We start from the raw sequence: 27,616 nt of genomic DNA on the forward strand, positions 1-27,616 counted from the left end.
TTTTGTATTATACTACCTATCGTCAAACATGTACATTATGGACAACGAAGAAGAACCAACGAAGATGAAAATTCTCAAAGCTACACGTGTCTGGATCAAACAAAAAAGGATATTTGAATAGTTCATATCCAATACCCTTGCGAAATGAGTTTTCTCCGCCGTCGTGTCCTGATCTATTGTGCGCAGCACTATCAGTGATCAAGTTTTACCCAACATGTGTTGCTTCATTTTGTAAATGAACTCCCAGGCTACGAGATGAACTGGATATCTCGTCCATGGAAAAGCATCCGCTATTTGCGGACTCGTTTAAATTCAAGTATGATAGTATAGATAGCAGAGATCTGTACAGATGTCAAAATTGTGCTCGAGAACAAGCACAAAACCCCCAGTCCCTTGAAAATCCGAAAATTGCAGAAAAAGTGAGTAGCCTTCACGGTGAATCCGTTGCCTTAGGCACAGGTATGTGAAGTGCTGCAGAGGTATTTGAAATAGAGGAAACAGTGGCAACCGGTATTGAAGCGCCGTGGCCCATACTCCTGATCTGTGAGGCATAGCGACGAAGTAAGACCCAATTGGCTTACAGTTTAGCCTTGGGAGGCTCTTCCGAAGCGCTAGCCTCCTTGTTGATCTCCACTGTACCAGTACGGGAGTCAGGACCCTGGCCGAAGAAGATAACCTCGACGGTAACATCATCACTAGGAGGAGGTAAATGGTCAGCAGTCATATAGGACAAAAGCGTGTAAAGGTCACATACCGGTATCGGCGAGAGTAGGGGGCTGGCAGCGTCAACAAAGCACAAACCATATCCTTGTCCTTTCCGCCCATGGCGTTACGGACAAGGTGAGTCGCGGCATTCTTATCCTCGACAACGAATCGGCTGGCCGCACCAGAGATATCATATTGCTGCTGGCGGATGGGGCGGCGCTGGCCTTCAGTGGATTGATCCTTAGCCGGCTCCACGGGCAATTGCTTCTGGCTGTCGAAACTGAACCAGCTTTGCAGCCAGGCCTTGGATCCACCGTTACCAGACTGTTGTTGTTCAAGCCACTGACCAACCAAGCCAACGACCTCCTCATTGCTCAGCATCTCCCAGAGACCGTCCGTGGCCATCACGATGAAGTCGCCTTTGGATGGGTCAATCTTGGTGGTGGTGATGATGGGCTCAGCGGTGACATAAGGAGGAGTCTTGAGAAGGGGGTGAGGCGTCCGGCCGAAGAACTGCTGTTTGATCTTGTCTTGGACTTCCCTGCTCCATTTGTAGAAGGCATCACCGAAAGCACGGCTAGGCTCCAGACCGCCCAGAATACGGCCATTCCGGGTAACATTAGGCTCGCCAGGGTGCTCCTCCCGGAGACGCTTGACTTCAGAAGGAGTACCGCCTGTAAGATCCTCAGACAGGGCAGTGGCGGTCCATTTTCCATTAGAGCCTCTGCGGCCGAGGACGGCGCGAGAGTCACCGGCAACAGCGACCTTTAGATCTTTTGATTGTGAATCGTAGAAGCTCAGGAGAGCACAAGATCCCGAGAGAGCAGGCGCAAGGAGCTCAGCAGCCATACGACGCGACTTGGACTTTAGTACCTTGTCCACACTCTCGTGCACAATGTCGTTATCAAGACGAACAAAGCCCTGCTTGATCGCCTGGTCAATTGCCTCGGAAGACGGCACAAGAACCGCAGGATCGGCCGCAGCCGCCTTATAGGTAGCGTTAAGCTCTCGCGCAACGTAGGAAATCAGCACATTTCGTAACTTGGCGGATGTTGTCCAGCCCCTATCTTGAAATTAGTAAATTGTCATCAAACTTCCTAACCCGAGAGAGTCCTTACGAATGACCGTCAAAGACTGCCCAGAACATCCAATCATTCGGCTCCCCATTTGTATTGGCCGCCGTCGATGATGACACCTCGACAATCTTCTCGGCATGGTCGTCTTCAATAGGGGAGTTGCTAGGCACTTGAACAATATCATATCGCACCACACCCTTGCCGCGGTTCACCAGGTATGACTCCTCATTCTTGCGGAGCTTCTCCGTAGCTTGTTCCGGTGTCAACATTTCCAGAACGCGTCGGTCCGAGTCGTCTGTGTTCTTCGATAATGGCTGGTCTCCGGAGAGCGTAGCAGTGTAGAATTGATCGTTGCTGACTAAAAGGGCACGGCGGGTCGACTCCGACGGGTCTTCGGCGTGAGCTGATGTGATAGCGCTCGAGGCGAATCCTCGAACCTGCGTGGCTAGTGACTGCACGGTGCCGTCCCCTCGATACGCATACCACGCCCCGGAAGCAACCACGGTTGAAATAACGGCGAGGGAGAACCTGCGGAGATGCATGGAGGACTGAAGAGACGCCGGAGCTAATGATGGGCGTCGGCCTCCCGAATATGACCGCAAGCCTCGGACCGAGTTGTGAGTGTAGGTGAGCGAGCACGGCCGCTTACTGGTGACTTTCCATACTGGAGCACGCCGAGCAGTACGGAATGCCTGAACAGCCGCCCGACGCATTGGTTCTGCGAGTTGTCGAACAGATGAATTATGTCCCTGCGATATGGGACTATAGATAGAGCTCCTGTTCAAGAAAACTCCGAGCGATCGAATACAGGACACCAGGAAACTGGGGAATGCGCGTGCATCGTGACCGTCAGATAAGGGGTCACGTGGGATGCGACAAGAATCACGCTAGTCCTCATTGGGTCTCCTGTCGTCATTCCCCGCGGGATCTTTTGCTTGTCGATTGTTCTCACTTGCGACAGTCGGAAACACAGGTGCTTCTTGAATCGTTCGTGGCGCTGAGCGCGAGACCTTGAGATGTCCTCGCGTGCAATCCGGAAATTGCAGAAGCTGCGCGAGCAGGAGCTGCTACAACAACAAGAAAATGAAGACGCATCTAGTGACGATGAACCCCCACGCCCCGCGAAGCCAAAGTTTAACGCTTTCGATCTGCTCAACGCTGGCGACGATGACAATGACGAGGAAGCCGAATCAGAGGAGGATACCCAGGAATCTGTGATTCAGCAACCGGAACCTGAGCCTGCACCGGCTGAACCTAAGAGTGCAAGCAAGAAGAAGAAAAAGAAGAAGAAGGCTAAGGCGGCGGTGGTGACTGAGCCAGATAATGGATCCGATGATGAGCTGGACGAAATCGATCGAGCTCTGAAAGATCTCGCGACTGATGGTCAACTGCCAGCCGTTGGGGCAGCCACGACAAACAATATCCAGGATGCCTCGTTCCCAAAGACCACCGACGAACTGCTTGCGGTCGATCCCAAATTTTTGAATGCGACAAATGAGATGAAGCGGCTATTTGGCAACGTCGTTTTGGAAAACTTCGATCAACCAGCCGATGCAGGTACTGGTCGTCGGCGGGATCGCAATCGGGAAACGGTAGACCTTGGTCGAGCCCTGACCGGACGATACAGTCCGGCCAGCAGAGGTCAGAGTTTAGCAGGTGTGACACTACGGCGGAATATTTTGATGCAAGGCAAGGATGAATGGCCTCGAGCACCGAGTGGAGGGCTCGGCATGGAGCTTGAGGAGAAGTTCGCTTCAGGTGTTACACTCTACCGTATCGTTCACAATGCGGGCTATCAGGATGTACAGAGACAATTTGAGCTCTGTGTTGAGTCGATGGACCCACAGCGCCTGATTCACCATCTTCAATACAATCCTTATCATATTTCGACTCTTCTTCAGGTCTCTGAGATTGCCAAACACCAAAGTGATCATGCTGTCTCTGCCGACCTCTTGGAACGAGCACTCTTCAATATTGGACGCTCGGCCCACTCATCATTCAACACGCGTCTGAGAGAAGGTCAGGCCAGACTAGACTTCTTACAGATGGAGAATCGTGAGCTGTGGTTGGTTGGCTGGAGGTACATAGCAAACTTGGGCATGAAGGGAACATGGAGAACGGCCTACGAATGGGCCAAGCTACTTTTAAGCTTGAATGACTCAGATCCATACTGCATGAAGCTCCTGATTGACCATCTTGCTCTACGTGGCCGGGAATACACTCAATTCGTGGACTTGTGTACGCAAACACGGTTCAGTCGTGATTGGGCCGACCTTCCAAACATCCAATGCTCGCTGGTCATGGCGTATTTGCGGCTGAACAAGCCCCAGGAATGTCGCCGGCAGCTTCATCACGCCATGTCTCGTTACCCGTGGGTGTTCAACCGGCTTGCCCAAGAGTTGGACCTTCAACACATCCCAAAACAGATCTGGGGCAAGATGCCTCCGACTGGATCTCACGAACTTCTCACCGAACTTTACATCTCGCGAGCGAAAGACCTTTGGAATACACCAGAGGCTGTTTCTCTAATCGTGGAGGTTGCCGATACCCTTTCCGATGATAAGGCGGCTGTTGAGCCACCAGAGATTACGTTGGATATCGCCCGTCATGTGGTACTGTCCGACATTCCCAAAGTCACAACTCATCTTCCAACCCGCTTCGTCTCCGGTCGGATGTCTGCTTCAGATCCTCTTCCACCCTATGAGTCCGAAGCTTTCCGTCAGCAGGCCGACCCAACGCCATCTTATCTTGCACGAGTTCCAGAAGCCGGACGACCGCAATGGCTCCGTGACCTTCTAGGTCAAATGCAAAACGGTGGTGGTATTCGGTTCCCTGGGCTTCAAGGGGGCGACGACGGAGAGGATGCCGATGCTGCTCCGCAAGATGAGGCCGAGAATGCCCCATCCGGTGGTCGAGTACGTGCTTTGGATGGTGATCAACAGGTGCTTGAGTCATGGATCTTGCAGGATGGGCTGGAATCCCTTCAAATGTTCCTACACGAATATGGAGTTGATCGAGGGAATTGGGGGGACGTGGTAGACTATGGTCCACTGACCGATTACCTCGAAGCTCTTGGGGAAATCCAGCCTGAGGCGTCTAGACAGCGACTTCTTCACGGTCCTATTCAGGAGGTGATAGGAGAATTTGCCGTCACTATGCTTGAGGATGAGCTAGAGATGATGGAGGAAGAGGCACTGTCCGAACATAGCACTTAGAAATGGGGCATTTCCCATGTTCAAGTTATGTCTTCCATATGTAATGCGATATCGAAGAAAATATAGGTACGAAGAAACCAAATTTACATTATGACAGGAAATCGAATGGAATGTACTCCGTTGTGGGCTCATTAGGGTGGTCTGGAGGGCTTAAGTAGCACTACAGACATTCAAAGGCAAGCCCAATGAATTATCTACTTTTCTACATTCTTTTTCAAACTCTCGAATTTTATGTAGATATAATGAGATTTGAAGGCCTTCGTCCCCAGAAATGTTAAGTAGCTGATCGTGGAAAGAGACCTATATCAGAGATGCCTAGAAAAACCCCTCTCAATGGTGAGGAGATAATTCGTGTATTTGATCAAGGCTTCTCGCCATGGAGCTCTATGTGAGCTTTAATGCAAACTTTCGCACACCAATTTCTTGCCTGAGGCTTTCCAGTGCTGGTGCTCGGAAACTGCCAACTTGTTTGTATGTACTTGTCGCTGTTGATAACATCCGGGTGAGCCACTTTATCGAAGGGAAAAGTGACGTTTGCCCGTCCCTCTGTGACCTCTATCTGGCCAGTGGAAGCATCGGCAATTTGATAGAGCCCAAGGACATTAGAAAGATTGTTGGCTTTGAGGATGGTGCTGAGGTCTTCAACGAACGAGACACTAGGATCAATACCTGGAGTGCCAGTGTTGGGATCGAAATAAAATTCGAATGCACGCAAGTGATCATCGGTTACCATCCACGAGCTGGGTTTGATGGCGCCGTCATATTTCGCGAAGCCAGTAGGGGTGGGATCAGCTCCGCGTAAGTCCCAAGGTGTCGAGGTGCCGTTGGCTTCAACAAGGATCTCATGGTCATTCAGGACGAAGTGCGAATGAAGAAGGGTCATTCCAAACTTCTCGGTCATTTGGTACCGGAGGAAAAGGGAATGTAGAAATTCTTCCAGAACCTTGAGACCATTCATCGCCATGAATTGAGTATGGGCTTCATTTAAACTGGGAAGTTTGTTGAAGGCGCCGACATCGTATGGAAGTTGAACTTGCATTGTGAACAAGAGGCTCAAGGTAGATCAAAATGTGTGTAGTATAGATCAGTCAGTTGATTGTGCTCTAGTAAAGGGAAGTAAAGGCCCTTTATAAGCCTCGAGCATCAATATACGGCTCTTTTCTATGGCTAAAGGGATGGCCACGTCAGCGTAGCAAGGGTTGTCATCCTGACTGTAGTTTGCTTTGCATCTTCACTCTGGACTGAGAATACCCCACTCAAGTTGAGGCTCAAGTTGAAGTACATGCGTTGCCAGCCTTCTCTGAAGTAACTCCCTTTTTACGAAAAAAAAAAAAAAATTTTTTGAACAAGGCTAGTTATGTCTGTATTTCTCAGATAATTGCGGTATCTGCGGCATCTCTAAAATAGGTCCCTCCAGCTGAGTCTCGTAGGTTCTTGGCTAGCCTTCTCTATTCCCAAACCTGGAGCATAACTCCAACTTTTTCCCATCATTCGTGTTGCCTTCTTAGGCCCTCTGCATGCATTATATCAACTCATGTGGCCATAGAGGCCTCTAATACTATCATGTTGGGTTAAGCCCATTAGATCATTATTTTTCCAAACCATGTCACCTATCCAAAAGCAGTAAACAAAGAGGATTGACCCCTCACTAGCTCTCAAGTATACATAGCTCATCACATGCTATATGCAATATGATTAGCAAAGAGGAGGCTGTGTCGTATTTGAGCACAAAAGCGCTAAGTGCAGGAACCTTTTACAAAATGAAATACTGGTCAGGTTAGCGTGATCACTGACTGTGAATGAATGGTGGAAACGTTTCATTTGCTCTAACCTCGCTAGCTCATTAACTCCACTAGTGTAAACTACGAGCTTGCCCAAGGCAATTTTGGTTCGATGCGGCTCAATAATCCAACTTTACATATGATAAGCAGGTTACTACAGGTGTATAGGATTACAAATCTCGGGAGTCAAGCGAGTAATACGTGTCACAACATCATGAGTCCACGAAATCTGCCATTGACTGGGGGTGCGATGCTAATTCTAGCCATAGAAATCATGGTCATGATTAGATCTAATAGGGATCGGCACTGCGCCGTTAAGTTGATGGCCACATGATGCAGTGCATTATGTATTAAAATATTGAACAGTGTAGTTTGGTGTGCTTTCCACCGCAACCTCGGTCTATTTCGAGCCTCTCATTACTGTCCTTCGTCTCAAGCCAGCTACTATAAGTTTTTCTGCTCAATTCAAGGCTGGGACGAATATTAAGAGCCAACATTATGCCGCCTTTAATATCAAAACGGTCGGAGAATGGGGTCGGGGAATCGATTCCTCAAAATCCAGGCATTGTTTTTCTCAGCCTCTCCGGGGAGACTTTAGTCTGGGGGACTATACGTCGTGTCACAACGTCCCAGGGGAATTTTCACAACATTATCAGGAGTCCCCTTAACAAATGGGGTAATATCGCAATATTCAAAGTGAAGACAATGTAACCTATCCACGGTAAGCTCCGGCGGGGTGTTAATCTTCACCTATAAAGGCATCCATCCCGTGCGGGGGTTGTCGAAGGTTCAAATCAACCTGTTCATCTGTGAAACATGATCAGCGCGGGAGCTCTGGTCTCTAACATGCGTAGTTATGGTGGCCTGGAAAATCATTTTCCAGGTCACTCGGGCTCCAGTCTAAAGGCTACGGAATGCAGACGGAAATTATCCAACTTGAGGTAGATCTACATTGTAAGTGTTCCCTGCAAGCTAGGCTGAGTACTGCAAGTGGAGTATAAATGTAGCCGATTCCCAGACAGAAAACAATAACTAAACAAGCAAAAAGAATCGTAGCAGAGAAAAACCAACATACTCACAACATGATGTATTCATCGACCTTTTTCCTTGCTACTTTGCCCTACCTGGCATTAGCACTACCAAGCCCCGAGAACCAATTCACCAAACGCGACAGCATTCTGATCCCCAAATCCTGCTTTGACTCCACCTCTTCGCTCGCCGAATACTTCAACTACAACTATCCATGGGGCGACACACACAACGGCGCCGCGATCATGAAAAGCTCCAACGCGGTGATAAAAACTGCGGGAACTCTTACCTTAGAGGCGGTATACACTGGAGCCTCAGACTACGCATGGGACTCTGGAACCGTGTATGCCAAACAGCATTTCACAGTTACTAAATCCGGAGGCCTGGACTTTACTGCGGACTTCATCGCCCCAGTCGCAAAGGGTACATGGCCTGCTTTTTGGTTGAACGGTGTGAACTCTTGGCCTCCGGAGGTTGACATTGCTGAGTGGATGGGTACTGGAGATATCAGCTTCAATACCTTCAATACATCGAGTGCAGTAGAGGCTCTGAATGTCAAATATCCGAGTCCAACGGAATTTCACACAGTTCTTGCCGAGCTACGTGATGAGAATGGGAGTGATGTCAAAGTCAACTTTTATTTGGACGGAACTCTCGTTACAACTCAATATGCCAAAGGCCTTGTTGGGCAGCCGTTAGAACTTATTATTGATTTGCAGATGGAGGGTAGCAGTGGTAGCCCAGGTCCGACAGGGAGTATGTTTATCTTCTTTTTTACTTTTGATATGAAGCTAACGTGTTGGTTATAGCAACTCTATACGAGATCAAGAATCTGGAAGTGGTTAGCAAAAACCCTTAGTCAATTATACTGGGTCTTTTGGGTATTGTTCGGTGAACTCAACCAATTTGAAATCTATCTGTGAGCTAGTCATCAAGTCTACAGAAAGCATCAACATCTTATGGTCTCTGAGGATTGTCTGCCTGTATTTTGTGGGCTATAACAACGTTTTATCCAGACTTAGGCCAAAAACAAATCGAAGCTGGGGGTAAAATGGCTCAACTTATAGCGTCTGCGAAGGCGCAGTATACAGGAATCATCTCAACACCTTTTGGCACTTAGTTGCTACCGACCAAGAATCTGAAAACAGCCCGAATAAAGTCCAGCGTATCCTGAGCGCTGCCAGTTGGGATGGCCTGGGCACTCACAACACTGTTAGGGGTGGATACAACGGTGCTGGGCTGCAAGGACTGACGCGCCTGGGTGGCGAAGGTAGTCACGGCCTGGACAGCCTGCTCGGCGGGAGCAGTAGTCGTGGTAGTCTTAGCGGTAGTGATGGTCTCAACGGCGGCGACAGTGATCTCGGCAGCAGAAGTAGTCTCAACGGCAGCAGTAGTCTGGATAGCAGCAGCAGCGGTCTCGGCGGCGGCAGTGGTCTTAGTAGCAGCGACGGTCGTGATCTCGGCAGAAGTGGTAGTGTTAGTGGTCTCCCCAGTGCTCATGCAAGCAAAAGACATCTTCTTAGTAGTCGAAGAAGTAGTACCATACCCAACCGCCTGCGACAGATCCCATTTCATGCTAACATACGGCCAGCAAATACGACCATCCGACATGGTGACCATATCACCCGCAACGTAGACATCGGTACTCGTGAAAGCATCACCAATGGTGGTACCATCGGAGTTCACCTCCTGGAAGAAAGTGCCCGCAAACTCTCCCCGACAACCCATCGCGATGTAGTCACAGATCGGGTTCGAGATCTCTTCCCAGGTGACCAGGGCCGAGCTGCTGCCAAAAGTAGCGGCGTGGGCATTGGAGCAGTCGTTTGATCCCTTGGTAACCCAGTTGACCTGGCTGTCTCCATCCTCAGTGCCAACGACCGAGGTTGCCTGGTCGCCGACCTTGGTGTACTTGTCTGTGAACAGGGAGATGGCAACATTTCGGCCATTGGTGCGGTTGTTGACGTGAGTGTAGCCATCACCTATCCACGTGTTCTCGGTCACGTCAATGGCACCACGAGAAACCCAGGCGAAGATGTACTTGGTGGTATCGGCAAAGCGAGCCAGCGCGCTATAACTGCCGGACATACCACCCATGGGCTCACCAGAGCCACCGTTGGTGGTGTTCTCATTGGAGATCTTGACTCCGTCGTTCATCATACCTTGTCCCTTAGTGTTCAGCCAGATCGCGCCCTGGTCCTCAGCGCAGATACTAGCGAAAGGAGCCTGGTCGGCAGCCTCGAAAGCAATCCCAGTGTTGTGGCTGCATCCCCAGGAGCTTGATGCACCGGAGATGGTATTTAGCTCTCCGGTCTTGGTGACATACTGAATGCTGTCACCGTAGTGACCAGAGGCATCGCCAGTGTAATCCGTGACAACGAAGTATGCGCCGTAGAGACCTTCACTTTCAGAATAGACGAGGTCTCCGTTCATGTCCGGGGAGGCAGAGAGGCCGTCGGAGGCGTGAACTCCAGGACCACCCAGCCAAGTCTTCCAGGTTTGCTTGCCCTCGGTGTAGCGGTACAGGACAGCGACGGGGGTATCGCTGGGTGGTGCATTGGTGGTACCCGATGGCATGGCTTCGTTCACTAGAATAGCGAAGCCATCGTTGTGGGCAACAAGACCTCCAGCTGTATGCTTTCAATTAGTTACAGTGTCTTTAGAATTTCACGCAGATCAAATATATTGAATATCATACCTTCCTTTCCACCAGAGACGGTAACCGTAGTTCCCGTAGCCTCGAAAGTGGTGGGATCCAACTCTTGAACGTGAACATCGGTCTCGCTAGAATCCAGATAGGCAATGTAGGCAGATTTTCCATCAGGAGACACCGCAAAAGGAGTGCGACGGTGGTGAGGATAGCCAGTCCAGTAGGCTTCCTTAACTGGGTTGAAAGCACTGTCGAGTGCCAGCACATCGACATGAGTTTCCAAGTTAGAAGTGGTCAGACCAGCCGAAGCGCCCAGCGCCGCAGAAAGCAGAGAAAGAATGAAAGTCCCACGCATTTTGGGGGAAGAAAAGAAAGTCGGTGCTACTGCTTTTGGTTTGATTTGGATCGTGTAGATCTTCCGGGATCTACACTCTTTTTAAACCTTGTCTCGACGAACACTACAAAAGAAGCAAAAGAGGCGAAACGGGCTAAATGGCCTGATACGAACACGAATTCCGATGCATGCTTCAAGCAAATAACGTTAAAGAGTCAGGTTTGCATGGTGAGTGTTTCATGTGCTGCCAAGCGCACCCTTAATGTAGATTGTTTAGTTCCCCATCACTAGTTCCCTATAGTAAACCTCGTAGCCGAGGCCAGAAAGGGTGTATAATCCGGGCCCCTCTTGAAACATTGTTTCACCCTCATCTATGCGGAACCCCCCACAGTTTAATTTTTCCATGACTGATAGCTTGAGCTTTATAAAGCCTGTTTGCCAAGTACTTACTTTAAGCATTGATCATTGCCTGTCTGGGTTTGTAGCTCCAGATGGAGTCCGCAGCCGGTCGACTTCCGGTAGGGGCCTAGATGCTTGACCAGGATCATCTCGGCATTAATCATTTTTGTCAGGGACTCAGGGGCAGTGTCCACTTGGCTGGAAATTTGTTGCTGGCTATGAAGATTTTAGCTGTTTAACTAAGGGACAAGGGTTTAATTGGAGGCCCTGGCTATACAAGCAGATTAAATCCGTGCACTATACAAGGAATTGAACAAGTTCCCACTGCACTTCTAGTTCGACGGAGTACATTTTTTCAACTTCCAGTGACAATAAATTCCCATGGACTATAAACGCTGCCAGTGAAATGCTGGCATATATCCAATCTCGGGAGGCAACACTTACAGTCAATCTGCCCTTTTGTGGGTGTTGAAATGTTGCATAACAAGAGTAATTACTAGAAACAATTGATTTTCTTGTAACACGCCTACTACGTCCCGAGATGAGTATCTATATAAGACAGCATACCCAGCTAATGTAAATACCAAAAGTTCGGCTATGCCGCTTGATTATAAGCAATTGAGATGTTGACTGTTTTCCTTTTTGTCCAGTTCAGAACTCGCACTCGGAAGGATTTGTAAAGAGTTGTTCACAGTGATTTGGTATAAATCAGAGACTTTGGGTGATACTAAGGGCCTCTAGCATAAGTAATTGAATAAAGTTGGGTGGTTGGTTATTGTTGCTGCAAGACAGCGAGGCAGATCTATAGATCTAGAGACGGTCGGCCATAGTCTGTCGGCATTTGAGGGCGATAAAGTGCCAGCGCTCTAGTTAGAACACGATTCTATTTTTTCTTCAATAAACAGTCAGATACAGCCACTGTTCCTCTCAGTTATATTTGACAGCATTGAATGTGTGTTAAGTGCCACAAAGTATGTAGGGCTGAGGCTGTCATATACATTTGATGGTATTGGCTGTGGGCCAATGCGATGATGCAAGCCGACGCACGAGGTGCTTATCATCCGTGCGCGCCCGACATCATTGACAAGCTGAGTCATCGGCCTTTGTTTCGCGAGGCACCGTGCATTCACTGATGCAACACTAAATAAATCTTCTTCTTATCTTTAAAAATCTTCAATTCTAACCCAATTCGACTCCCAGTTGCTATTTATGCACCCTGTGCAGCTCGCATCCCCGTCCACCTTGTCTCGGGAGTGACCCGCATCGATTCCGTCATAGGAAGATTCCCGATCGCATTTTTCCGCTCAGCTCATCAGCTCAGCCGCCCTTTATCTTTGGAGCTCCGTGCAGAAGGTGCAATACACATTATGGCGCTCCCTGAGATACTGAGCAGAATGGTGTCGGAGGATGCAGTGCCTCTGACGCCTCGTGAAGCGGCATCTGGTTTACTAGGCTCGGTGTCTATGACTTGCTGGATTTTCCTATTGGTATGACTCCTACCTCTCACAATCGTGTCGCCCCGTGCTGCGTGCACGGGGCAATTGGGGGCGTTTACCCCTCCAAGAACGAGGAAATTTTCAAAATTGAAGCGAAAGAGTCTATGGGTACAGCTCCCTGACCTATAATATCTCCAGGTACCCCAACTCATCGAGAACTATCGCAATGGCAACGCGGAGGCTATCTCCCTCCTCTTCGTCTTCGTCTGGTTCATCGGTGACATAACAAATCTCCTCGGCGGCGCTCTAGCAGGCCTAGTTCCCGTCATTGTCGCCATTGCCGTGTATTTCTGTATCGCAGACGGTGTTCTTATCGCCCAATGCCTCTACTACAAGGCGCGCAATTCGCGTCGCGAGAACATCCTCCGCCGCCGGCGCTCGTCGACCGAGACCCCCGATCCAACCACCCCACTTCTCGGCCGGCGATTCAGCGACTCCTTCCCTGCTGCCTCGGGTCGACGGAGATCGTCCGGTTCGATGCGTGGTCACCAGGGCGCGGGTCGCCGTGAAAGTCAGGTTGAAGATCCCCTAGCCAAAATCGTGGAGGAGAGTGAGTACGGGCGCAAGGCGTGGATCAAGAACTTGATTAGCGTGATCGGTATTTTTGTGGTTGGAATGGCTGGGTGGACGATTGCCTGGCAGACGGGAATTTGGGCGCCGGCGCCTCGGGAGAACAATAAGCCAGCTGATATGGCAACTAGTGGTGCGATTTTGGGATATGCCAGTGCTGTGTGCTATCTGGGGTAAGTTGTACACCAAAGTCATAGAAGGGAACTTGTGAAGCTAATTTTCGCTGCAGAGCGAGATTGCCCCAAATTTACAAGAACTATCGGGACCAGTCCTGCGAAGGTACGTTGTCTGCTCCAACAATCCCGAGGGCGTGTTTGAAGCTAAACCCAAACTCCAGGTCTCTCGCTCCTTTTCTTCATTCTTTCCCTTCTGGGTAATCTGACTTACGGCGCCGGGGTACGTGTTCTTCGAGTTGGTGTGATAAGCCAAAATAACTAACATTCAACATAGATTCTGTGCCACTCAACTGACCATGATTATGTGGTCACCAACCTACCCTGGCTCATTGGATCGCTGGGTACCATGGCAGAAGATGCCGTCATCTTCTTTCAATTCCGCCTCTACGCCGTCCAAGATGCTGAGTCAACTCTAACCTCATGATCGAGCTGTTCGATGAACGATTCTCTTTTTGGGAAGTGGATTTTTTGTCATTATCGGTGGATGTCTATTAGCTACGCTTGTCAATTTTGGGAGGTTTTGCTTGACTAATGGCTTTGTATCATGTCGGATTAGTTGGTGAACTTCAAAAGGCGAGCATGGCGTTTTCTGTTTTTGATGTGGATAAATACGCTGTGCAATGTACATAAATAGGATGTTGGGGTTATCTGACGCAATGAAATCGCTTGATATGAACACGGTAGAGCTCAATATGCATCGCCAATGATGATTATTTGACGATCTTCAAGCTTCAGGTAGTTAATGTCCAGCTGTGTTGACAAGTTCATCCAGCTTATCGCAAAAGTGAAGAGCTCTTTGGACTTCGAGTCGTTGATGGCGACCTTGCTTATCTGTCCGCCAGTCAGAAGGCAAGGCCGTAATCCTTCGAAGACAGGAACATATCAGGTATGTATCCCATGGAAATAGAAGGGAGCTTGGTAGCCATGCCCTCCACCTCGAACAGGGAACAACTCAAAACAGCGACGAATCTGCTACATATTACCACGCCAAAGACGTTATAAACTACGAAAATACCTTGAAGCAGAATCACAAAGATAATTCTTTTGTTCATGGTCGCATGAGAGAGGACATGAACAGAGCTAGATCATCGAGCAGGGGGAAAAGCATGGAAACACAGCATGCATCTCTACACCTGCCAGACCGGACTTTTACGTCACGGCCATGGACAAATCAGAAAAAAAGGTGTGCCAAACGTCTGTCTTCAATTTCCCCTATAATCCTGGAAGCAACACTAGTTTCGGTATCACATCGGCAACCGACCGGGTCTAATCCCGTCACTTTGTGAATCGGGGGTAGCCCGGGCACCCAGTCTCCATTGAATGTCCATGTCCGTTTGAATCTTTTGCTATTTTCTTTTTTTTCTTCCCCGTGATTTGGATCTTCGTAGCAGGGGTCGTGGAGTATCGAGTACAAGAGAGAATCGTCGAGGAAGCCATGAGGCGGAGGCGGAATAAAAGATGAGGGAAAGAGCAAAAAGGAAACGACTTCAAATTCGGGACGGTGAAGGCGCTTAGTCGAACAGACCGAAGCCCATGTCCTCGTCGGACTCCTCCTTCTCTGTGCGGGAGTTAGTGATCGGCTCACGTTGTGTATAGGATCCATTATGTAAAACTCACCCTCCTCCTTCTCCTCAGCGGCGGCCTCAGCGGGGGCAGCAGCACCACCGGCAGCAGCGGGGCCACCGGCGGCGGCGGGGCCAGCAGAGCCAACGTTGGTCAGGAGGTCCTTGACGTCCTTGCCCTCGAGAGCCTGTGGATTGAAAAACATTTGTAAGTCACTGGATATTCAAGACTTTTGCGTTTCGACGTGTGCTCAGGTGTCGCGGGAAAATCGAAGTGCAAAGACGCGGAGTTCAAGGATTTACCTTGGCGAAGATGGAGGCCCAGATGGGCTCAACCTCCTGGACCTTGGCGGCGGTCAGGATAGTCTGAATCTTGTCGGCCTATATCAAGATATTCAATTAGTCTCGGTTGACCAGAATTTCGTCGTTGCGCGGTGATGAACTGAGGTTCTGCGGGCGTGATCCTCCAACGCGATTCGAGTCCTCCGCGAAGCAGAAAACCCGTTGCGCAAATTGGAATGGCCATCCTCCACGAATTTGAATTCAATCACAGGAAACAGGTGCACGTACGGTGATCTCAATGCCATCGTCGGCAAGGATCAGAGCGGCGTAGGAGACAGCGAGCTCAGCGGTAGACATTTTGTCGACGGGGTGGTGTTGACCGGACTGGGTGTCTTGAAGATGAAGATGGGAAGGGAGAGAAGGGAAGGAAGTGTATCGTCAAAGGCCTATCCGAACAGGGTAACCGGCCCAGCGGTGTGTGGGAAATAGCCCTCGCTTAGGGCTTGGCCAAATCCGGTTTAGCGCCGAGCCCCTCCCCGTGACTCAAGACCGGCTTGTACGCTAGTCCCGTTCCGGAAATAGTCTATGATGACATAATCTCGGAGTAATGGGCACCCCGTATCGCAAGACGGATATCAATATCAATCCCGAACTGACATCACAACCGTGTGGGGTTCCCTGCGATAATCTTCTTCTGTCTCCTTCCAAGCCACAAGCCACAGCTTAACCTCTAGTCGCCAACCCGAGTACATTCGATCCCTCCAGAATCTACTATTCTCCAACTTCCTTTGCGCTCCGGCCATGGACTCCCCCGCCGTACCGGTCCCGCAGGATCCGCGGGAACAGCCCATCCTTGAGCGCTTGCTCCGGACTCGAGATGCCCTTCTTCTCCTGAAACAAGACAAATCATCTTACATCAAGTCTCGCGACGTTCTTCCACTCTATGAAGAGGTAGTTGGAGAAGTCGATAAGCTTAATGCCGCCCGCAAAGTGCAGGATCGTCGTCAAGTACATAACCGATGTAAGTGCCGGAAGTGCCGCGCTTGGATATGCCAGAGTGTTGCTAACTTTGCTTCACTTCCCAGTGGACTATGTCCTGGATGACTGCTTCCAGTTGATTTCCTTGCTCTTTTTGACTGTGGGTAGGAACAATGAGGCTCCTGCAGTGTAAGTTGTCATGTACCCCGCGAACCTCTTATCCATACTCACACATCGCTCAGGTATTCACTTGCAGCTACGATTCAGGTATTTTCACAAACGCCAATCCTACCCAATTCTTATCTGACCTTACTTCAGCGCCTTCTCGATCACCTTGAAGAAGCTGGATTCTACAGCTCCAAAGATTTGAACTCCATTACGAAGACTCTCGAGTCGATGCGAGAGACCCTTGACCGCGGGCGCAACACTTACTCCCCAGCTCTTCTCACTCTCCTCGAAAGCCGAATGAAACAATGTCAATTCTCGTTGGAAAAGTTACAAAAGGGACTTGCTGTACTTGCGCCGGGCCTTGTGCAGACACATGAGACCCTGGTGTCTATCCTGCGGTCCACATCTGCTGTTAACACACGCTCCAAGGTACGTCGTTTATTCAGCACAGAGATTCAACGGTCAAACTGACTAAATTCTCCCCTTCCTTGTTTAGTTCTCCGCAACAGAAGTGAACAACCTTCGAGAGCAGCTGAAGAAGATTGAAAATACTCAAAAGGATGGCAAGTTTGTGGATGCCGACGGCAACGTTCAGGCCGGATCCGATGACTTGAAGTCACTGATGGATCGCTGCTGGCGGTGGACCGAAATCGTCCTCGAGCGGTAGGTCACTTGCTTTTTCTGATCTCTATCGAGTCCCAGCTAATTGTAATGCAGTCAGGGCAAAATCGATGAACGGTTCCAGGAACAGTACGACCGCCTTCTCGAGATTCGCAACCAGCTCGATCGACTCTCTGTCACTCAAGCTTGGTCGCTTCGAGAAACCGATTTGTTTGGATACCAGCGAAAGCTTGATCGCATTGACGAGGCGCGGGTGAATGGCAATTTTGTCGATGCTGAAAGTCAGCCGGCAGATCTACATGCGCAACGGGTAACTCTTTGTATTCTTCATAATCTTGGCTAATAATTGCTAACTCTATACCCCATCTAGACGTTGCTTTACCTTATCCGACGCAGCTACGCATACATTTACGCGCTCTTGATCTCTTCTGAGCCCGTGTCTGAGGCACTTCTACCTGTTTACAACCAGCTGCAGACTCTTCGCAGATGTCTCATTGAAGTCAAGGAGTCGGGAGGCGTGTCTAACTCACGCGAACTGTATCCTTACAGTATGAAGGTATGACATTCCACTCCTTTCGTCTTAGTCATCTAGTAGTTCCCGTACTGATGACAGTAGCTCAATTCGATTGATAATATGCGGGTCGACGGCAAGTTCTACATTGGCCCCGATATCCCAGAAGGCCAAGGCAGTGTCAATTCTCTGCTCGCCGAATGCTACGACTTGGTCTGGGAGCTCCGAGCGGCCGTTGCCGACGATGAGTCCCAATCTTAGGCTTATTTTCCTTGTAGAAACAAGCCTTCCCTTCTATCTGAATTGTCTTCATTCATACTTGTGTGCAAGAACGGGCGTCATTATCGATGAAAACGCCCTCGAATGCTCTGTGACTTTACGTTCTTACTTAATGATTTTCTTCCCTTTTCTGGTACTGTTTTTCATGACTTGCGTGGCGTTCAATCTGTGGAAGTTCTAAGGTCCAGTCAGGCACTGGTATTGGATATGGGGGAAGGGATTCTGCTATGCCGATATTTTCGATAATTGAATTGAATTTGTTTTTATACGATGAGCTTTGTAACATTCTTTCAAAATTTAACCTGAATAGAGACCTTTACAATGAACGAGTCCGCCACACACACGCATAGACGTTTTACCCAGGCTGGGGCTAATCGCACGACACACTATACCACCTCTTTTGGATATGGTGGGATCCTCGACATCCAGACCAGACCAGACTAAAAATGGTTTTATTATGTAAATCTATATGTTTGAACTTTCCCTTTTTTAAAAGATCTTTCTACATGTCTTTTGAACCGTCTTTATTAGGGTTAAAATCTCGTTATAGTCTATCGTGTAAAGTCGTGACTGATAAGACGATCTTGAAATTATATCAGGGTTCCAAACTCATAGTATTTCACTATATCTGTCCATTTGAAAAGGCTTAGTAGGTACTATGAGGAAGTCAAGGTACTCGACGTGCCTCTGTTATTCACCATATCCGAACATGGCTTTGCCTGTCGTGTGATTGGCCTCAGCCTTTAGCTATGGACAATAATTGACATCGCCGAGATGTCCATCCTACTCAGAGTGAACAAAATCTACCAGTCGTCGGAGATTGCTAGGATTGAGCATCTCTCTCGCGGCATCTGCCAACCACGCAAAATGGGTCTCTGGTGTCTGCTTGTACTTTGGGTACGAAATTTGGAGAGCCTTCCGCTTCATAGTGACACGGGGACCATCATTGCCCAAGGTACCATAGCTGTTCAAGGCCTGCAGGAGCATCTCATACTTCCATCGCTCGTGGTTTCATAAAGGCACACTTCCTTCTGCTCGTTGAGATGGGACCCACGGACCAGCTCGTACACCTTGTGATGGCATGCCATGAGACCCCAATTGCAAAGGCTCATAATGACCAGCGTTGATTTTCCGGCGCCCAATAAGCTCAGCGGCTCCTTTTACGCACTTTGCAATACTGCCGTCCAAATACTTGCAAGCAGAGCCCCGAAGACCATGGCGGACTACATTCTCTCGTTGCTTTTGCACTTTGTCCCCTCTAAAGTCTAACATGTCGTTGATTAGAGTACAGGTCTCCATCAGCTGCATGAACTCGGCCTCGTTGATCGTCTCACCAGTTGCAAGAGAGGCTCCCACCACTCCCACCATCAGACCAAGGTCAATGTGTCCATGGATAATTAGACCAGTCATTCGGCTTCCATAAGCTTCGCTAGGTCGCCTTGGCATTGAGTGAACTCTCCAATAGCCAAGGACTCGAAATTGTACAGTCATGGCCAAAAGGTTGTCAAATTGCCAGTCGCTCATCAATCCGGCATACACACAGATTTTGAGAAAGGCCATGGATGCAGCACCGACTTTTCGAAGTATGTCGAGTGTCTTATCATCTGCCTCCTCGTGGTAGTCTGCAATAAGGTAATCATTCCCAGTACCGGCACTGGCCATAATGATACCCGGATCAACAAGACTTGCACCGCTGGACACGACGTAGAAGTGTTTGGCATCGGCGCAGAGCCGGGCTTTCTCTTGTGTCGGGTAAATTTGATGGTAGATGGAATCATCCAGATCGTCAAGCTGTGTGGGTCGCCGGTCCGGGGCTCTGAATTTGGGCAAATAAGACGTCTTTCCGGACGTCTTTCTGGAGGTTTTTCCAGATTCTGCACAGGAGGATGGTGTGGGCTGTTCATCTGCGTTGGACAAAATGAGCTCGGTGACGACAGCTGCGAGCTTTTCCCCAAGAGAAAAGGGTGGAGTTGTTCCATTCATCTTCCTTGCCAATGGCGTCTTTTCCCACTTTGATCGTCCGTTCAATTGCTTTGCAGCCACAACTCTCAAGTGATGATAAATCAATCTCTGAAGGTGCCGGATACAAGCCTTCGCATGAACAATCAATCCCAGGGTCATAACATTCTGACAAAACATCCCATTCAACAGAGGATGGGGGCAATTTGCCCCCCAATGAAATGAGCTTCGCGCGTGCGGCGGCTTTGAAGCAAGCGATGATGCTTTCCAGCTGCTCCCGGTTCACATGGCTGTTCTTCAACTGCTCTTGCAACCATTGAGGAGCCTCGGTGGTGATTACTCGCAGTTACTCCTCGTGGGGCTGCACACTTGGGTTTATTTTATGCCACAAGTCGATCCATGCATTATAGGCCGGCAATAATGAACTTTCACACCTTCAGAAGACATGGTGTTCACAGTTGATCATTCGAAGATCGACAACAGGACATACACAAGACTACTTATATCTTAAGTGAACGATAATACCGGGCTAGTAACGATCGTATCATAAATTTCCATATCTTGAGATTCGATCGCCATCCACTACCAATCACATTCACCGATTCCTTACATTGAAGTGAACCAACCCACTGGGTCGACCCATCACTTTAGCGAGTGATAGGGCTTTGTAGATGATCATGTTCACAGGGGCTTGCGGTAACGATAATTGTCTTGGCGTGTATATCATGAACCTACAGGACGCATACGCTTGACAGGGCTTGTGGTGTAGACCCACCACGAGCAGTTCACGTAGTTTCTAAGTTTCTACAGTATTCCGATACATCCCTCAGGCTCCTGATTGTGTGCTTAGCATGACATCACACATGAGCCCGAGCTTGGAATTCCAAGAACAATGAAAGAAGTCTCCTGAAAGAAGAACTCTTTTCAATTAGTATGAGAAGATAAGGTGAATTGTCCAAAATTCCCCAAATCTATACTTCCCTCGGACTATGGCAATTCTTCTCATTCTCTGTATAGATGACGTATGCCTTTATTTAGATTAGTATCAGAATTATCAGCTTACTCTTAGTCGTTTCTCTAGCTTTTGAAGCTATTCATTAAAGCCCTGGTAGCTGAGCTGCAGCAGTGGCTGAACGACTCTTTTGTAGGAATACAACACAACAAAAAGCGGGATTTGAGCTATCTACAAGAGCCCGAAAATGAGGTCAACATGCATGGGTCAGCGGTTCCAGATTCGATTCAGATCGAGAAGTGTCATCTCGAAGTATCCCCTTCTAATTTAGCTTTCTGGTGGCAATGAAATTGAAGTTAAAGTTTATTCGAGAATTCCAACGAAAACTAGTGAGCATTTCTATCCCGTCATACTTGGATGTGAAGTAATTTTCTGTGTATAGGGGGAGGCCTGATTACAAACAGGATTTTCGCAGTTGACGTCTATCTCTGTTAGCATCTATAGAGAGTGCTTTCTATTGGCTTACACAAAAAATCTAAAAGACGATCTTGCACATACAGTGAGTTCAATCGGTTTGCAACCCCGACCAATTTTCAAAATCATCTTTGTAGTCACAAGTTGAATGATAGATCAGAGGAATGGTATCTATGCCATCAAGAAAGATAATCAAAAAGTTGTTTAAAAAGACGTTTAAAGACCCTGAGAGAGACCTTTAGAAAGACCTAGAGAAAGAACTTTTGAAAAGACGTTTCAAAAGAGCTTTTGGATAAGAATCATTGAAACATGCCTGGTTTGTCCCGTTCTCTCGAACTTTTGAACTAGCACTGTACCTACCTATGGCCTATTGATCTGGCTAATCGGAATATCCTGGAAGAGCCCATCGGTTTAAGAATGAACCCAATTCGAGATAAATTTAGAAGACGTCCTTCATTTATCTCTCTCGCTATACACAATCATAATGGATGGCGGTACTGTACAGTGGGGTTTCATAAGTTCGGAACTACACCCAAAGTTCAAAATCATCTTTTCGGTCACAAGTTGAACGATAGACTAAAAAAAGAATACCTGAACTATCAGGAAAGACAATTGAAATAACCTTTAGAAAGATACTTCAAAAACCAACAAGTGGAAGCATATCTGTATCAGATCTCCGAATCTCTTTATCTCTTTCTTGCGAATCGGCTTCCCCACACTCGTGGCGATCCCGATATCGGCGCAATGTCCAGCCAATCAACAAGCATGCAAATAACGAATGCCGACCGACGAAAAAAAGCCCTTGAAACTAACTCTTCCTCGACCTCGCCATTCTTTCCCCAGTTTCCACCCCTCCGCATTTTCAGAATGGTGAGCCAGCTAGTATGGCAGCGGGCTGCCGCCTCTCGCAGGGTAAGTACTGAGCTGCATTGGGCTAATTGGATTGTAAAATTCTGAATAGTACAAAACTGACTCATCGGCAATAGCTGGCCGCACGCCTGTCTCCGCAACTCTCCCGTGGCCTGGCCACCGAAGCCGCCTCGTCGCGTATGCCCCCCTACCCCAAGATTGTCCGCAATCTCGAGCAGGTCCGCAAGGTGCTGGGTTCTGAGCGTGCTCTCACCCTCGCCGAGAAGATTCTGTACGCCCATTTGGACAACCCCGAGGAGTCGCTACTCTCCGGTACCAACAATGGCCGTGATATCCGGGGCAAGGCCAACTTGAAGTTGAAGCCGGATCGCGTGGCCATGCAGGATGCTTCGGCTCAGATGGCCCTGCTCCAGTTCATGTCTTGCGGTCTGCCCTCGACTGCCGTTCCCGCCAGTATTCACTGCGACCATATGATTGTCGGCGAGCGCGGTGCCGACACCGATCTGCCGGCTTCGATCCGGGGCAATGCCGAGGTTTTTGACTTCCTGGAGAGTGCTGCCAAGCGCTATGGTATTGAGTTCTGGCCTCCGGGTGCTGGTATTATCCACCAGAGCGTGCTGGAGAACTACGCTGCTCCTGGTCTGATGATGCTCGGTACCGACAGCCACACCCCCAACGGTGGTGGTCTGGGTGCCATTGCCATCGGTGTTGGCGGTGCTGATGCCGTTGATGCTCTTGTTGATGCTCCCTGGGAGCTGAAGGCCCCCAAGATTTTGGGTGTTCGCCTTGAGGGCCAGCTGAGCGGCTGGGCCTCCCCCAAGGATATTATCCTGCACCTGGCTGGCAAGCTGACCGTTCGTGGTGGTACTGGCTTCGTGATTGAATACCACGGCCCTGGTGTCGAGACTCTCAGCTGCACGGGTATGGCTACCTGCTGTAACATGGGTGCTGAGGTTGGCGCTACTACCTCGCTCTTCCCCTTCTCGCCTAGCATGGTGCCCTACCTCGAGGCCACTCACCGTGGTCACGTCGCTAAGGCCGCGGCCGAGATTGCCGCTTCTGGCCCCGGTAACCTTCTGCGGGCCGATAGCTCTGCTGAGTATGACCAGTTGATTACTATCAACCTCTCAGAACTTGAGCCGCACGTCAACGGCCCCTTTACTCCCGATCTCTCTGTTCCTCTGTCTAAGTTCGCCGAAACTGTCCGCGAGAAGAAGTGGCCCGAGACCTTCGGCGCCGGCCTCATTGGTAGCTGCACGAACTCTTCGTACGAGGATATGACCCGCGCTGAGGACCTGGTCAAGCAGGCCTCTGCTGCTGGTCTTAAGCCCAAGGCGGACTTCTTCATCACTCCCGGTAGTGAGCAGATTCGCGCGACCCTCGACCGTGACCAGACCCTCAACACCTTCGAGCAGGCCGGTGGTATTGTTCTGGCTAACGCCTGCGGCCCCTGCATTGGCCAGTGGAAGCGTACCGATGACGTCCCCAAGGGCGAGAACAATGCCATCTTCACCTCCTACAACCGTAACTTCCCCGGTCGTAACGATGGTAACCGCCAGACCATGAACTTCCTGGCTTCTCCCGAGCTCGTGACTGCCCTCGCCTACTCTGGCAGCACCACCTTCAACCCTATGACCGATTCTCTGACCACCCCCAGCGGCGAGACCTTCAAGTTCCAACCTCCTAAGGGCTTCGACCTGCCCAGTGCTGGTTTCGAGGAGGGTAACCCCAAGTTCCTCCCCAGCGCTGCTGTCCCCGACGCCTCGCAGGAGGTCATCGTCTCCCCAACCTCTGACCGCCTTGCTCTCCTCGAGCCCTTCGCTCCCTTCCCCAAGGGCGACCTGAGCGGCCTGCAGGTTCTGTACAAGGTCAAGGGCCAGTGCACTACTGACACTATCTCCGCAGCTGGCCCCTGGCTCAAGTACAAGGGCCACTTGCCCAACATCTCGGCTAACACTCTCATCGGTGCCGTCAATGCCGCCACCGGCGAGACCAACGTTGCCTACGACGAGAGCGGTAACCAGCACTCCATCCCCGAGCTTGCTGAGCAGTGGAAGCAGCGCGGCATCGAGTGGCTCGTTGTCGCCGAGGACAACTACGGCGAGGGTTCTGCCCGCGAGCACGCCGCTCTGCAGCCCCGTTACCTGGGTGGCCGCGTGATCGTGTCCAAGAGCTTCGCCCGTATCCACGAGACCAACCTGAAGAAGCAGGGCGTTGTGCCATTGACGTTCGCTAACCGCGAGGACTACGACCGCATTGATGCCTGCGATATCGTCGACACCGTCGGCCTGTACGATGTTCTCCAGGCCGGTGGCCAGGGCGAGATCCAGCTGCGCGTGACCAAGAAGAAGACCGGCGAGTCCTTCCTGGTCCCCGTCCAGCACACTCTCAGCAAGGACCAGTCCGCCTTCATTCTGGCTGGTAGTGCCCTGAACCTGCTGGCCAAGAAGGCCAATGCTGGTGCGCAATAGGGGGAATGTATCTTGTTTTGAACATAAAAGTTCTGTTTCGGTCAGGAGTTGTTGAGCCAGGCTGAGGGATGCATTTTTCAATCTTGTCGTTTTTTGTTTTCTTTTACTATATTAGCACAGCCTGCACTCGTGTATTTGGAGACTTAGATTTCGATTTTGTCTTTTTTTGTGTGGGCTAGATGATATCCAATGTGATTTGTATTCTATGTTAATCCTGCCCTTCTATAATCTTAATAATTTACTGATTGGTAAATATGGAATACTATGACAAGGACTGGAATGTTCTTGGTACTAGTTACTGCACGCCCTGTGGTTGTCATCCCGCACTGGTGGGGACTCGATAACTGGCTCCAAGTCTGCGCGGGGGAACCAAGCCTTGGTACTTAGCCGGTGTATAAAACTTACCTACGCCCAATCCACGATCTTGTATCTTATTATATTCATTCAAGAACTCACCAATATGGACGCTCCCATTAAAAGACCATGGATCGAAACCCCTCTCATTGAGTCGGCCACCCTCTCCAAGCAAGCAGGATGGTAAGAAGACTTTTCCTGTAACCAAGAAAAGCCAACCTTCAAACAACCAGATGCTAATTCATCCTTCAGCCGCATCTTTCTTAAACTAGACCTTCTCCAACCATCCGGCTCCTTCAAATCCCGGTTTGTTATTCTCGTTCACCACCCTCACCACAGTACCAAAGCCAGGGCCGAAACTAACATCATCCAGGGGAATCGGCAACCTCATCCTCTCCAAATTAAAGGAAAATGCCACCAAAGCCAAGAATGTGCACTTCTACAGTTCCTCCGGCGGTAATGCCGGTCTAGCCGCCGTCCACGCGGCTCGCGATCTAGGCTGCGCCTGCACCGTGATCGTTCCACATAGCACAAAGCCAATGATGATAGCTAAGCTACGGGATGCCGGGGCCACGGAGGTGATTCAGCATGGGGCGAGTTGGTTCGAGGCGGATACGTATCTGCGGCGGGAGTTTATTGAGAATCAAGTCCCAAGTCAAACCTATCCAGACCCGGGCTCTGGTTCTGGTTTGGCGGATACTGTGAACGTATATGTCCCGCCATTCGATCACCCGTTGGTTTGGGAGGGTGCTGGAGGTATGATTGCTGAGATGGCGAGACAGTTACCGCCACGGGAGGAGGGGGAGCAGGGCGTTTTTCCGGCGGATGTTATTGTGTGCAGTGTTGGTGGTGGTGGGTTGTTTAATGGGGTCATTGAGGGGTTGGAGAAGTATATCAAGGCTTCTCCATCATCTCCGTCCACTGCGGGAGCCTCTCCATCAAAGAACGTTCATGTTCTCGCGGTCGAAACGCGCGGCGCAGACTCATTAGCGCACTCGCTTCGACAAGGCAAACTTTCATCCCTGACTGCCATCGAGTCACAAGCTACCTCTTTAGGCGCACTATGCGTTGCAGAAAAGTCTTTTGCAAATGCCCAGTCCCCGCCGGCGGGCATTAATGTCACCAGCGTTGTAGGCTCGGACGCCGAGGCTGCGAAGGGTGTGGTGCGATTGGCGGATGAGACTCGGTTGCAGGTGGAGCTAGCGTGTGGGATTAGTTTGGATGTTGCGGTTGGAGAGCGGTTGAAGGAAGTAATTCCAGATTTGAGGCCGGAGACGAGAGTAGTGGTTGTTGTTTGTGGCGGAAGTAATATCACGGCTGAGATGATTGCGGAGTATAGAGTGAAGTTGCAGGATGGGTGGGTTTGAGTGCATTGTGATTAGATTAGATTAGATTTGTTCAGATCCACGGATTGGATTTTACTCAAGATGTTTGATCAATGTGCCCTATCTAATAACTATTCGTTGCGTCTAGGGGAGGCCATCGGCCCTATTCAATATGTTGGTCTGTTCTGCCCGAAATATATACATCCGCATCTAGCGGAATTAAGCAGTACCCATACAATCATTTTCTCACTTCAAAACATGCAATGGACTTTATTCATTATCATCATAGCCTCGAAATAAGCAAAATATAACAAGGCCAGGTCTAACGTGCAAAATTGTATACGCAGACAAAAGTACAGACCGACCAACGCTCAAAGACAACATCTCCCCTAGGACCTATCCAACGGCCTCTATGAGAAACAGATCCCAGCCTCTCCAGACAATCCGGCACTATCCGAACCCACGATATCTAGCTTATTCGCTATCGCTGGCACTATCATGGATCGACCCATTCCCCTCGTCATTGCGAATACCCTCTGCCAAGATATACTCCGCCGACGCGAGCGTCTGCTTAATCGCAGGTTTATCGTAGACCAGATCAGCCGGTTTTTGCCCGTGCTTGTTGCGCACACGCGGGTCGCAGCCAGCCTCGCACATCATGGCGATCATTTCCGCGCCCAGCTCGGCGTCTTTCTCGTTGGCAAAGCGTACGGCGGTGTGGAGGGGTGTGTCCTTGTCGACTCGGGTGAGGGGATCGCATTCAAAGTATTGGATGTCAAAAAGGGCATCCATGACATCGTCTGCAGAGTGAATGATTCAATCGGTTAGTCTTGCACTTTAACAATGGGACGGGTCGAATTCAAGTGGAGGTCGAGGGGCCCGACATACAGCTGCCGTAGCTGGCGCAGATGTGCAAAGCGTGGTTTCCCATGGTATCTGTGACTTCGTTGAAGAATTTGGCCACATCCTCGTTGGATTGGTTCTCCATGTCGTGCAGGACTTGCTCAATTAGGTGTGGTTGATCGCGGCGGCAGGCTTCCACGACCAGCTCGCGGGGAGAAGCGCCCTAAGAACAACGAGTCTTGTTAGCAGTAGTTTGGTCAAGGAATAGACAGGTGCCAATTTACTCACCTCGTCATCAGCCATTGTGTTCAATCGTCGAAATTCAAGCTCTCGTTAGGAAGAGGTAAGGAATCCCGTTGCGCGGAATCAGGGACGAGACCAGTCGGTGACCTGAAACGCAGGCAACCCTCCGTAGTGAAACAGCGGGAGAGCAGGAAATTGGGGCTGTCGCAAAACCGGAAAGCAATAGCAGGAACAGAGAGTATGTACACGTCGGAAAAAGCTCGAATCAGAATAAGCCAAGCTCTTTGTCAAGACAC

At 49.8% G+C, this 27,616-nt stretch overlaps 13 protein-coding genes across 13 annotated transcripts; 6 read left to right on the forward strand and 7 right to left on the reverse strand.

Moving 5' to 3' along the window:
- Nucleotides 1-577: 577 nt before the first annotated feature.
- On the reverse strand, nucleotides 578-2,494 carry ptcF (type 2C protein phosphatase ptcF; the record flags this gene model as incomplete). Its single annotated transcript, XM_057146592.1, has 3 exons — nucleotides 578-695; nucleotides 755-1,768; nucleotides 1,824-2,494. 3 exons carry the CDS (start codon nucleotides 2,492-2,494, stop codon nucleotides 578-580), a joined length of 1,803 nt encoding a protein of 600 aa, XP_057014478.1.
- A 303-nt stretch (nucleotides 2,495-2,797) lies between these two features.
- Nucleotides 2,798-4,996, forward strand: N7473_000653 (transcriptional repressor TCF25 family protein; the record flags this gene model as incomplete). The annotated part of the gene is made up of 1 exon (XM_057146593.1): nucleotides 2,798-4,996. The coding sequence occupies one exon, from the start codon at nucleotides 2,798-2,800 to the stop codon at nucleotides 4,994-4,996; it is 2,199 nt and encodes a 732-aa protein (XP_057014479.1).
- Nucleotides 4,997-5,357: 361 nt separating this feature from the next.
- N7473_000654 (uncharacterized protein) lies at nucleotides 5,358-6,035 on the reverse strand (the record flags this gene model as incomplete). Its single annotated transcript, XM_057146594.1, has 1 exon — nucleotides 5,358-6,035. The coding sequence occupies one exon, from the start codon at nucleotides 6,033-6,035 to the stop codon at nucleotides 5,358-5,360; it is 678 nt and encodes a 225-aa protein (XP_057014480.1).
- Nucleotides 6,036-7,859: 1,824 nt separating this feature from the next.
- On the forward strand, nucleotides 7,860-8,665 carry N7473_000655 (uncharacterized protein; the record flags this gene model as incomplete). The annotated part of the gene is made up of 2 exons (XM_057146595.1): nucleotides 7,860-8,562; nucleotides 8,616-8,665. 2 exons carry the CDS (start codon nucleotides 7,860-7,862, stop codon nucleotides 8,663-8,665), a joined length of 753 nt encoding a protein of 250 aa, XP_057014481.1.
- Nucleotides 8,666-8,922: 257 nt separating this feature from the next.
- Nucleotides 8,923-10,808, reverse strand: N7473_000656 (uncharacterized protein; the record flags this gene model as incomplete). The annotated part of the gene is made up of 2 exons (XM_057146596.1): nucleotides 8,923-10,433; nucleotides 10,502-10,808. 2 exons carry the CDS (start codon nucleotides 10,806-10,808, stop codon nucleotides 8,923-8,925), a joined length of 1,818 nt encoding a protein of 605 aa, XP_057014482.1.
- A 1,549-nt stretch (nucleotides 10,809-12,357) lies between these two features.
- Nucleotides 12,358-14,107, forward strand: N7473_000657 (PQ-loop repeat-containing protein). Its single transcript, XM_057146597.1, has 5 exons — nucleotides 12,358-12,673; nucleotides 12,821-13,425; nucleotides 13,482-13,531; nucleotides 13,590-13,648; nucleotides 13,703-14,107. Exons 1-5 carry the CDS (start codon nucleotides 12,554-12,556, stop codon nucleotides 13,850-13,852), a joined length of 984 nt encoding a protein of 327 aa, XP_057014483.1. The 5' UTR covers nucleotides 12,358-12,553; the 3' UTR covers nucleotides 13,853-14,107.
- A 347-nt stretch (nucleotides 14,108-14,454) lies between these two features.
- rpp1 (ribosomal protein P1) lies at nucleotides 14,455-15,736 on the reverse strand. Its single transcript, XM_057146598.1, has 4 exons — nucleotides 15,561-15,736; nucleotides 15,294-15,371; nucleotides 15,046-15,178; nucleotides 14,455-14,986 (listed from the first exon to the last, which is right to left on the reverse strand). Exons 1-4 carry the CDS (start codon nucleotides 15,627-15,629, stop codon nucleotides 14,940-14,942), a joined length of 327 nt encoding a protein of 108 aa, XP_057014484.1. The 5' UTR covers nucleotides 15,630-15,736; the 3' UTR covers nucleotides 14,455-14,939.
- A 337-nt stretch (nucleotides 15,737-16,073) lies between these two features.
- On the forward strand, nucleotides 16,074-17,811 carry N7473_000659 (uncharacterized protein; the record flags this gene model as incomplete). The annotated part of the gene is made up of 8 exons (XM_057146599.1): nucleotides 16,074-16,293; nucleotides 16,358-16,439; nucleotides 16,493-16,517; nucleotides 16,569-16,847; nucleotides 16,915-17,081; nucleotides 17,136-17,349; nucleotides 17,410-17,595; nucleotides 17,656-17,811. 8 exons carry the CDS (start codon nucleotides 16,074-16,076, stop codon nucleotides 17,809-17,811), a joined length of 1,329 nt encoding a protein of 442 aa, XP_057014485.1.
- Nucleotides 17,812-18,612: 801 nt separating this feature from the next.
- On the reverse strand, nucleotides 18,613-18,816 carry N7473_000660 (uncharacterized protein; the record flags this gene model as incomplete). The annotated part of the gene is made up of 1 exon (XM_057146600.1): nucleotides 18,613-18,816. The coding sequence occupies one exon, from the start codon at nucleotides 18,814-18,816 to the stop codon at nucleotides 18,613-18,615; it is 204 nt and encodes a 67-aa protein (XP_057014486.1).
- Nucleotides 18,817-18,840: 24 nt separating this feature from the next.
- On the reverse strand, nucleotides 18,841-19,812 carry N7473_000661 (uncharacterized protein; the record flags this gene model as incomplete). Its single annotated transcript, XM_057146601.1, has 1 exon — nucleotides 18,841-19,812. One exon carries the CDS (start codon nucleotides 19,810-19,812, stop codon nucleotides 18,841-18,843), a length of 972 nt encoding a protein of 323 aa, XP_057014487.1.
- A 2,239-nt stretch (nucleotides 19,813-22,051) lies between these two features.
- Nucleotides 22,052-24,746, forward strand: N7473_000662 (aconitate hydratase ACO2). Its single transcript, XM_057146602.1, has 2 exons — nucleotides 22,052-22,126; nucleotides 22,201-24,746. Exons 1-2 carry the CDS (start codon nucleotides 22,082-22,084, stop codon nucleotides 24,553-24,555), a joined length of 2,400 nt encoding a protein of 799 aa, XP_057014488.1. The 5' UTR covers nucleotides 22,052-22,081; the 3' UTR covers nucleotides 24,556-24,746.
- Nucleotides 24,747-24,891: 145 nt separating this feature from the next.
- Nucleotides 24,892-26,336, forward strand: N7473_000663 (putative L-serine dehydratase). The gene is made up of 3 exons (XM_057146603.1): nucleotides 24,892-25,092; nucleotides 25,162-25,215; nucleotides 25,283-26,336. Exons 1-3 carry the CDS (start codon nucleotides 25,016-25,018, stop codon nucleotides 26,274-26,276), a joined length of 1,125 nt encoding a protein of 374 aa, XP_057014489.1. The 5' UTR covers nucleotides 24,892-25,015; the 3' UTR covers nucleotides 26,277-26,336.
- Nucleotides 26,337-26,708: 372 nt separating this feature from the next.
- On the reverse strand, nucleotides 26,709-27,380 carry N7473_000664 (ankyrin repeat-containing protein ANK1; the record flags this gene model as incomplete). Its single annotated transcript, XM_057146604.1, has 3 exons — nucleotides 26,709-27,034; nucleotides 27,123-27,300; nucleotides 27,366-27,380. 3 exons carry the CDS (start codon nucleotides 27,378-27,380, stop codon nucleotides 26,709-26,711), a joined length of 519 nt encoding a protein of 172 aa, XP_057014490.1.
- Between the last annotated feature and the right edge of the window lie 236 nt (nucleotides 27,381-27,616).

The sequence above is a fragment of the Penicillium subrubescens genome, assembly GCF_028828155.1.
Source record: "Penicillium subrubescens strain IBT 31985 chromosome Unknown utg000001l_segment0_segment0, whole genome shotgun sequence".
NCBI lineage: Eukaryota > Fungi > Ascomycota > Eurotiomycetes > Eurotiales > Aspergillaceae > Penicillium > Penicillium subrubescens.